The sequence below is a fragment of the Echinops telfairi genome, unplaced genomic scaffold (genome assembly GCF_000313985.2).
Source record: "Echinops telfairi isolate 266 unplaced genomic scaffold, ASM31398v2 ScPeMD7_18;HRSCAF=68, whole genome shotgun sequence".
In the NCBI taxonomy this organism is placed as follows: domain Eukaryota; kingdom Metazoa; phylum Chordata; class Mammalia; order Afrosoricida; family Tenrecidae; genus Echinops; species Echinops telfairi.
Window position 1 is genome coordinate 4893674 of NW_022103915.1, and position 10339 is coordinate 4904012.

General features: G+C 59.3%; 2 protein-coding genes across 2 annotated transcripts in view; both read left to right on the forward strand.

Moving 5' to 3' along the window:
- Positions 1-1133, forward strand: part of HHIPL1 (HHIP like 1) — a 27120-nt gene extending 25987 nt beyond the window's left edge. Inside the window, exon 11 of the mRNA XM_045288077.1 lies at positions 1-1133. This exon is cut by the window's left edge and continues 256 nt beyond it. Coding sequence (XP_045144012.1) covers positions 1-346 — 346 coding nt within the window. The 3' untranslated portion in view covers positions 347-1133.
- A 2509-nt stretch (positions 1134-3642) lies between these two features.
- Positions 3643-10339, forward strand: part of LOC101663884 (cholesterol 24-hydroxylase) — a gene marked incomplete at its 3' end in the record, with an annotated part of 27952 nt that continues 21255 nt past the window's right edge. The window contains exon 1 of the mRNA XM_004699118.2: positions 3643-3854. Within this exon, the coding sequence (XP_004699175.1) occupies positions 3736-3854 (119 nt within the window). The remainder of the gene's footprint in view (positions 3855-10339) is intronic.

Here is a 10339-nt window from a genome sequence, read left to right on the forward strand (position 1 = left end):
TGCCAACGGCGCCGTGCGCCTGGTGCGGCCGGCGGGCCTGAGTCCGGGCCGCGGGCGCGTGGAGGTGTTCGCCAGTGGGCGCTGGGGCACCGTGTGCGACGACGCCTGGGACTCCAAGGCCGCAGCCGTCGTGTGCCGCCAGCTGGGCTTTGCACACGCTGTGCGTGCCGTGAAGCGCGCTGAGTTCGGCGAGGGCCGCGCACTACCCATCCTGCTGGACGACGTGCGCTGCGCTGGCAGCGAAGCCAACCTGCTCAAGTGCGCACACGCCGGCGTGGGCAAGCACAACTGCGGCCACCAGGAGGACGCGGGCGTCGAGTGCAGTCACGTGAACCCCAACCTCTAGGCTGAGTGCTAACCTCCGCCCCCTACCTGAGCCTGCCAGGGCTTCCCGCCTGGCCTGTGCACGGAGTGTGCCCACAGGTGCCCAAACCAAACCATGGGTGTGGACCCTGAGGCCCCGGACCCTGTGGGAGGTGCCTATCGTGACTGCTTGCCCACCCATGTGTCTTGAATTGAACTGAAGCCACAGACACGTGCTGGGTCCCCACGGTTCTTCCTTGTGACCTCCACCCCCCACCCCCGCCACCCCAGGCAGACCCTGAGGCTGGAGGACGATCACCTTCAAGGGCACAGGCTCCTGTTTGTGTTGCTAGAGGCCCAGATTGGCTAGAGTGTGGCCCCACAGCCTGAAGAGGGTCAACCGCGGTCTGGGAGGTCTCAGGCAGGGTGAGAGGGAGCAGGACAGCAAGGCACCCAGTGACTAAGGCCATCAGACAGTGGTGCCACCAACAGGGGTCCTGATGCCTGGAAGGGGTAGGCAGCTGTCTCCAGGAGCAGGGGTTGGGGAGCTCAGAGACCTGGGCGAAGTCTGGTCATCTTGAAGCCTGACATTGTCCTGGGCCCAGGTGGGTGTTCAAATCATGGGCCAGACCTGGCTCCCCTGCCCCTGGCACAGAAACCCCTGAGGCCCAGTGGGCAGAGCCGCCCTGTCCCACCTGCTCAGTGAAATCCCAGAGGACTCTGATTCCTCCGGCCCTGCACCAGCCAAGGCCAAATGCAGGCCAGGGCCAGCCCACTACTGAGGCTCTGTCACCCAGAATTGCTGCCACAACACGACTGTTTACAAACCACTTCCAGCCTCTTTCTGTCATGCCTAGGGGTGGGGCTTGGGGTGTGGCAGGCTGTGATCCAGGGCCAGCCACCTGCCTCTGCCGCCCCTCCGTGAACCTCTTCTTACCTCCTCTCTGTGCCACAAGCCTGGTTCAGAGCCAGCTGCTCCCGGGGAGCTGGGTTCAGTTTCTGGGGTAGAGGTGGGGGTACTTGAGTCAGTCAGTTGGGCACGAGGACGGCAGCATCAGGGGGCTGTCTGTGTGTGTGTGTGTAGGAGCGGTGACAGGAGAGATGCCTGGATCCAGCCTGGGGGGCTTCCTAGAGGAGGCAGTGGCAGCATGAACAGGTGCCAGTGGAGCATGCAGGCAGAGGGAACAGTGCTCCCTGGAGTTGAGATTGGGGTAGGCTGCTCAGCCTCTTGGACTCCTTACACTTCTGCGTTGTGGGCTCAGTGATGGCCCAGGCTACTAACCATACCCCCTCCTGCAAAGTCCTCGCTGTGCACATGGGAAAGGCTGGCTGAGGGGCTGTGCCTGAATGCAAGGTTGTTCAAGATCAGGCCCTGCCCTCAAGGACCCATTGTTCTGAGACAAGGCGAAAGGAAGTGGTCACACTAGTGATACATTGTGACCAAGAGAGCCGGTTCCGTAAATGCTGCATACTAAAAGTTGTTACATCACTTTAATTTTCCCAGAAAGCTGGAAGAGCTCGCCTGCTGGCACAGCTACATCCCCCTGATTAAGGCCCTGAGCGTCTTACAAATTGCACCCCCCACCCCACCACCTGGAGCGTTCACAGCCCACCAAACCAAACTCACTGCAATCCAGTCGATTCAGACTCAGTGACCCTAGAGGGCTGGGTTGAACTGCCCCGGTGAGTTTCAGGGACTGTAAGTTTTGTTTTTGGCTTTTAATCATTCTATTGGGGGCTCCAGAAGCTCTTAGAACAATCCATACATCAATTGTATCAATCCCATTTGTACATATGTTGCCATCATCATTTCCAAAACATTTTCTTCCTACTTGAGCCCTTGGTATCAACTCTTTTTTCCCTCCCTCCTCCACCCTCCCCTCCTCTCAGGACTGTAAGTTTTTACAAGAGCCTAAAGCCCCATCATTATCGCACGGAGCGGCCGGCGATCATTCTAAACTGCTGACCTTGGGGACCGCGGCTCAGCACGTAACCACTGTGCAACCAGGACCCTCTTCACCACCTAAGGGGGTGCTATTTCACTTCCGTCCTGAGTTCTGTGCGCGCCTGCGGTGGTTCTCATCACCACACGGGGGCGCCATGGCCACCCGCTACCTGTCAGCCTCATGGAGATGTCGGCCCAGCACCGGGTCCCACCTGCTAGGGCCTTGGTGCGCCGCCTCTGTGCTGGGTCCAGCTCTGAAAGCTCAGCTCTTTCCAACATCCAGCGTCCCACACGCGTACCCCTACAGCTTTTCCCCGTGGGAGGGGCTACTTTCCTCTGCTGTACCTGGGATGTGGCCGGGAGAGGGGGCAGGTGAATGGCTGCGATACAGTCTTCCCGATCCCTAACTTATCAGAGACTTGTCCACGCGTGGCCTCTTTTCAGAAACCCAAACGCACCTTAACCTCAGCGCGCCACGCCCTGAGGCTTTTCATCTGGAGGGGTCTGGACACACCTGGGATCACCTGACCCCAAGCCCCATTGCTTTCACTTTAGGGCCCTAAGGACATGAAAACTCCAGAAGTGGGGCCTTGTCATCCGTTAGCGGGAGGGTAGGAAATAGCAGGTTATAACACAGCGTGAAGTCCTGGTTTTATTTTTAAAAACCCTTGCGTCACCCGCGGCACCCCTCGATTCCCTTGAGAGCAGCCTGCGCCCTGGACTTTCGCTGCCAGCTCCACCGCCACGGTCAGCTGTGCGCTCCGTCGCAGCCACTGATCCCGTAAGGGGCAGGGGCTTCGTCACCCGCCCCGGGGACTCCGCCTGGGGACCGCGGGTCCTGCGCACTCAGCGTGGACCAGACAGGCCAGGGCCCTGAAGCCTGGGGAGATCGGCTTGGCGGTTGGGGAACAGGCGGTGCTGTTAGGGCGTTTGGGGCCTGGGATGGGTCCCCAGGTAGACTTTAAAGAGAGCGGAAGGGACCTAGGACCACGCGCGGAGCAGCGCTGTTATTTCGAGGCCCCATTGGGGGCGGAGCCAGCCAGCTGGATTTTTGTGTTTGGACTCCGAACGCCGCGGAATCCGGTCGAGGCCGAGTTGCTAGGACAACGCGTTCTGGGCGGAGCTTCGGCCGGGGCGGGGCTTCAGGGAAGAAGGACTGGGGCTGAGGCCGGGGTCTGAGTCCAGACGAGGAGTTGTGATTGGTGAAGAAGGCACACTGTGGGTGGGGCCAGCGCGGGGCGTGGCTCTGGAGGCGTGGCGAAGCATAGGCGGGACCTGCACGCCGGGGCCGGAGGCGGAGACGTGGTTGGAGGGGACGGCGCGCCGGGGCGGGGTCGGCCGTTGGGGGTGGAGCGAGCGACGGGGGCGGTACTGGGTCGCGCGGGGCTCCGGATCACGGCGGTGCGCGGCGCTGACAGCTGAGTGGGCTCGCGGCCTCACGCGCCCCGGCGCTCGGCCCGCCCGGCCCGGCCCGGCCCGCCGGAGCCATGAGCCCCGGGCTACTGCTGCTGGTCAGCGCCGTCCTGCTCGCCTTCGGCCTCTGCTGCACCTTCGTGCACCGCGCTCGCAGCCGCTACGAGCACATCCCCGGGCCGCCGAGGCCCAGGTGAGCGGGGGCGGGGCGGGCGGGCGGGCGGGCGCCCGGAGGGCTGGCCAGAGCCGGGGCGGGGGGTGAAGGGCAGCCGGGGTCAGCCCGTGCGGGAGGCCGGATGCCGGCGACGCTCCTGGAGAAGGGCGCTCTGTTCTCGGGGGCCCGATCTCCCCGCGGCCGCTGGCACCCCGGCGCCCGGCTGAGCCCCCGGGCGAGCTGGCAGGGCGGCCAGGCAGGTAGGCGCTATTGTTCGTCCGAGGCGTGCAGGGGCGACGGCAGGCGCCCAAGGTCACACCGCCGCCGGTAAGCCTCGCTTTAAACCCAGCTCCGCCTGGCTCCGGAGCGCGCGCCCGTGACTTGGGGACCGGTCCAGGATTGGAACACGCTGTGCTGTCCCACCGTGTGCTTTGTGTACGTCTCTGTACTGGCTCATACGATGTGTCGTCCCTGACTCCCCCTGTTCCCCCACCCCCCACCCCTGCCCCTTGCCCCTTCCCCACCCCTACCACTTACCCCAGCCAGGACCACCTTTCCGAAGCCCTCTCCATTACTTTGTGGCGCTCCATGTCCGGAAAGGGTCCTACCAAGCCGAGGAGCCCCCTCTGCACTTTCTCTGACCTGTTCCACAAGTCCACTGCGAACCTCTCACTTCCCCACAGGTGATCTCCCAGAGTCATGCTCTAACCACTGCGGGCGGTGGGGAGGTGGGGGCGGGAAACCTTGCTCTCCTGCCTGGGTGTGGTGGGCGTGCTCCCCCCCCCCATCTCAAACAGCACCACACACACACACTGCAATCCCAACCAGCACCCCCACTGCAACCCAACCAGCCCCCAGGCCCTCGTGGCACCATGCTGTTGGACCTTGTCACCTGTTGACTGTCTTCACCCATAGACTGTGAGCCCAGGAGGGCAGGGACACGTCCTGCTCGCTCTGTACTCCCCAGTGCCTGGCACGTTGCAGATGCTTAATAAATATTTGTTGACTGGATGAATAAACAATGGTATTAGACACAGTTTTTAAATCCTCAGGCCATGGAAGTTCTGGAAGGCTCCCAACTCCAGCATAAACCAGCTGCACTGGCCTTCGAAACCTAAACCCCTTTTTGGTGGATTCAAGAAAGAGCTCTGTGGCAGGTGACATGGGAGGTGTCTTCCTGTCATCTCCCTGATGACCCCTGCCCTCTTGGTGTCCCCTGCCCAAACTCTCTCCCTCACTTGGCAGGGTGGCCGTCCAATTTCCCAATAACAGTTCTAGTTAACAGTCAGAGAGGTCCTTCCCGCCCCTCACCTGGAGTATATTGTGTTTATTTCATAAACGCTGACATCGCCCTGAAGGAGCCTGGTAGTGCAGTGGTTAAGCACGTAGCTGCTAACTGAAGGGTCAGCAGTTTGAACCCACTAGCTGTTCCATGGGAGAAAGACAAGGCAGTCTGATTCCATAAAGATTTGCAGCCTTAGGAACCATGAGGGGCAGCTCTGCTCGGTCCTATGAGTTGAAATCCATTCAATGGCAAGGGGTTGTCATAGTATAGTGGCAATTTGTGCAACCTATTGTTAACGGTTTGTCTCTTCTCCCAAGGGACCCAGGTCTGTGCCCTGCCACTTATCATGGTGACTGACACACACACACACACACACACACACACACACACGCCATCAAGCCTATTCCAACTCCCTGCTCTGTAAATAGTGACCCTAGTTTGAGCGTTGGGTTTCTCCCTCAAGTTCTGTAAAGTCCCTGATCATAAATCCTTCTAGCATCTCAGAGAGCCTGCAACCACCTGAACCAGAATGAGCTTTACACTTGCTTTGAATAAAACTCACTGCAGTCAAGTCCATTCTGACTCCTAGTGACCCTACAGGATAGGAGAATTTCCCTTGTGGGGTCCTGAGACTGTAAATCTTTACAGGAATAGAACATTGCCTCTTTGTTCCAAGGAGTAGCTGGTGGTTTCAAACTGCTGACTTTGACTGAGCAGCCTGATCCATCACCAAGGGCATCCCCAGAACTCCTTTTTGCTTTTTGTTCATCATTTCTTAGTCTCCTGGTAAACCAATCAAATCCCACCCCTCAACATTTTTGTTTTGTATTTTTTCATCGAGCTATATATAATTCACAAAGCATATTTTCCTCTCCAAATGAGTCAATACCGCTCAGGCTTTCAGTATAGTCACTAAGTTGAACCCCCACCCCCACCATCCAAATCCAGGGCATTTCATCATCTCCCAAAGAGGCCCCCACATCCACCCCACCACCCCCTTAGTGGCCACTCCCTTTGCCCCTCCCGCAGTCGGCTCCCACAAAGCGCTCACTGTCCGTCTGGAGGACAGTCCATATAAATGCGCTTCTATAATGTGCCCTTCCTTGTGTGTCTGGCTTCTGTCACTTAGCATAATGTTTTTGGGGTCTATCCATGTTGTAGTCTGTGTCCGTGCTTTTTTACAGCTGATTTCCCTCCAGAATCTTCCATCACAGAGTCAACATGTGATCTACAGGTGTGTGTGTTTGGTGGGGGTGGGGAGAGGGCTGGGGAGGGCGGGGAGTATGGGAGATGGCCAAGCATCACCTTCAGGGCTGTTTAAGGAGGTGAACTGAGCCATGCTTATGTCAAAAGGGCTTGGATTAAAACTGGACAGGTGATCAAACACCCAAGGTCACTAAGCAGAAGTTCTGAAACCTCTTCCCAGCAAAAGACATCTGGGCCCTGAGAGCCTGAGTCCTCTCACCGTGATTGGCAGCACCATGCTTGACAAGAGATCTCAGTATGGAGGCTCCAGTAGTGGTGTTTGTCCCCTGGTACTTATACCGCAGTGCCCTCCTTCCCCTTCATCCTCAGTCATCTGCAGACGTCCTCAGAAAGCACTCACTTCCAGGAAGCCCTCCCCGACTGCCCCTTCTCAGGCAGCAGTCTGCCTTGTTATGACAGGCTACTGCACCAGTCTGTGTGAACCCCACACTCAGGTCCCCTACAAACCCTTGTCGGTCTTGACCCTCTATAACTGCCCAACTATCTCATCACCACCACCACCACCACCACACACATACACACACTCTCTCCTAGGAACCTGCAGTGGCTGGAGGTGGCTCCCAGTGGGCCTGTCTTTCAGAATGCATTGTCCAGGTGTGGGTACTGAGAGGTGCCACTTGTCCCCTCCCACTCACCATGATGCCCAGGGGCCAGGCTGTCCAGTAGGAGCCTGGGGTTCTGCCCTGGGGAGCCCTGCTGCAGCCAGGTCAGGCAGTATATTCAATAGGCATAGGGTACTCCCCTGGGCACTTGGTACTCCCAGCAGAAGGCATGACCACATCCCTTAGTGTCACCCCTAGTGGTGTGGCCCACCTTTCACCTTGGCCCCCCCCCCCATCCCTCTGTGGGGGCCTCATTGGGCCACTCCTAGGTGTTCCAGGTGCAAGAGGTCAGTGTTGGTTTCCCACCCCCCACCATCTCTCCCTGGACTGTCCTGGCTTATCCAGGCTCTCTCGGGGGTGAGGGTGGGGGGGGGAGTGGGAGGGGCCCTTGCCTGCTGGGGTCTGCCTGCCTATGATGCCAGTCCCCTGTCCCAATACTCTATGACCCTAGCCTTACCTGCTAGTCTCTAGCACCTGGTCTCCCCACGCTGTCTTCCCCGCACCCCAGTGCCCCCTGCAGGATCCCGGCAGAACCAGTTTTACCTTTGGGTCTGGCTCCAGGGCTGGCCCTTACCACATGGCTGTGGACACCAGTGGTTAGAAAGGAAAGCACTAGGGCCCAGCGGTGGTGGTGGTGGTGGTGGGGAAGAGTGTCCCCCGACTCTGCACTCACTCACGTGATACAACACGCACCACCTGCCCCCGAAGCGTGCAGTGGGGGCGGTGATGGCATGGGCGTTCTGGAAATGCAGCCTTGCGTGTGACACCCCCGCGGGCGCTCTGCAGGTGGCATCCCAGGCCCCTCACCTCGGCGGGCGGGCGGCGCTTTGCTCGCCCACACGCCCCTCCGGCGCCTTTCTTCCTTCGGCTGCTCCCCTCCCCTGCCCGCCTTCCCCAGCCCGCTGCTCTTCTCCCTCCCACTTTGCCAGCCCAGGAACAGCTCGAAGAACCCCCGCCGCTGCCCACCTCCCTGCTTCCGTGGACGGCTGGACAGACGGCGAAGGACCCCCGGCCCAGGGCCAGCCCCTCCCTCTCCCTCACTATCTATCAGTTTGGTTGCCCGTTTTACATAATAAGCTGTACGGATTGGCAGCGAAGAAAAACACCGTCTCCGGCCCCTTCTCTCTGACTGTGGACTTGGCTTCGTAACCCCTGACAGCATAGCTGCCAGACACTTCCTGATCCAGACCCGTCTCTCCTCTACCTGAACTCCATTCTCCAGTCTCCTGCCGGGGCCCCTCCTCCTGGCCTGGCCCCTCCTCCCCCTGATCCCACCCACCTCAGCCCTTGCCCCTCCCTCTGCCTCTGCCTGAACCTCAGTGGTGGTGGTGGGAGGGGGGAGTGGTGCTTGTCGCAGGGCCCAGGGTTGCATCTCCAACCTAGAGGCAATCCTTGGCCTTGGGTCGTCTTCGCTAAGACCGGCTGGACAGCCCCTGCCCCCACAGCCAGATCCAGACCCCTGCCCATTCTGATTCATGATGACCCTGTAGAGCAGAGCAGAACTGCTACGTGGTGCGTCCAAGACTGTAAAGCGTTGTGAGAGCAGACAGCTTCAGCTTTCTCTCTGCAAGCAGCTGGGGGGGTTCGAACCTGCAGACCTTGCAGTTAGCAGCCAAGGCCCAACCCACGGCACCACCAGGGCTCCCTCAGCTGTTGGAAAGCCATGCAAATCCATCCTCGTTTGATCCCCCCCCAGTCTCCCACTGGTCCCCCAGAAGCCAACCTGAGACAAGAGTGGACGTAGAAGTTGCTTATGAGGTGGTGATCCCAATTGGGTGGAGAGGGGGCCCAGAGTGAAGAGGAAGCCATCGGAAAGTCAGCAGGCAAACTACCCTGGGGATTCTGGGAGCCAGTTAGGACCCACCAGGGCTGATGTTGTTAAGGGCCGTTCTCAAAGGGGTTCAACTTTGGGAGCATTGGCCTGCCTCTCCTGCAGCCAGAGCTGCAGGGCTGGCCCACCTGTGGACAAGCGAGGGGGTGGGCAAGCTGTCCCTCAATACCCTTCACCCTCATGAAGGGCAGCGCCATCCTTCCTTCCAGTCAGCTACACCCACAGCCAAGGTGTCAGTGAGTCCTGCAGAGTCCACCTTCAGAGCGCATCAGGGCCCACTCCTCTCTGCCACTCCCACTGCACAGCCCCAATCTGAGTCCTCATCATCTGCCCTGGGGTGATAGGGGTGGCCCGTCAGTGGTGTCCCTGTGTCCTGTGTATAGCCCTTACTGGACTTACTGGACCACCACTTACTGGACTCTCAGCCAGAGTGATCCATTTAAAACCCAAGTCAGCGGTAGCCCTCTGCTATGCTGCTGTGGTGTATTGCAATAGCTACAGGTGCCGTCCAACCTGTCCCAGTCTGGGTGACCCCCCCCCCAAGTCTGCCCCTGTGACTACCTCGCTCTCCTGCTGCCCTTTGGCCACCCCAAGCCTGCTCCTACCCCAGGGCTTTGGTACCTGCTGTGCCCAGGGCCTGGGCTGCTCCTGCCCAGCTCTCTGCATGGCCAGGTGGTCGGCCCCTTGTTCACATGCCACCTCCTCAGAGGGGTATTTCCCGTGCAGCCACCCTCACCAGTTCATTTGTAATCCCATGACCCAGGCGGCTCAAAGAGCAACCCCGTGTGGGGCCACCCACTGTGCTGAGCAGGGATGAAGACATGTAGCAGGCCGGAGGTCATGGGCTCCTTGAAAGGCACCTGTAGTGGCCCTAGACACCCTGGTTTTCAGCCACACAGTGTCACCCTGCAGACATAGCCACCCCATGTCCTGGTGAGAAGGACTGTGGGCACCTGGTACCTGTGCACCTGTGAACAAGAGGCTTCTCCTCACAGCCTTGGTTGCCTGCCAGTCATAGCTGTGGTTAATTGTAGTTGTCCCTCCATTGTCAGGGGGGAGGCTGGGCAAGGTGACATCTAGCAGGCGGTCACTGAAGCCCTCAAGGCCATGTACACTCCATGTCTGCAGGTCCCCATTCATGTGCCCAAGGGTCCTGGGCGGCATAAACGATGTGCACTCAGCTGCTCACCTAAAGGTTGGCGATTGGAAGGAAGTGCTGCAGAAGCAAAGCCTGGAGGCCTGCTTCCGTAAAGATCACAAAACAAACTCGCCACCATCGTGTCCATGCTGAGTCACAGCGCCCCTAGGGGACAGCGGGGCTGCCTCTGCGGCTTTCTGAGACTGTCGCTCTATGGGAGTAGAAAGCCTAGTCTCTCTCCCTCGGAGTGGCTGGCTGTTTCAAACTGCTGAGTTTGTGGTTAGCAGCCCAACCACTGCTCCACCAGGGCTCCTTGTCCCTTAAGAATTCCAGGTTCACAGTTCTACTCTGTACCGCATGGGGCGCTGTGAAGGGCATCTGACTTAATGGCTCGGTGTGCTA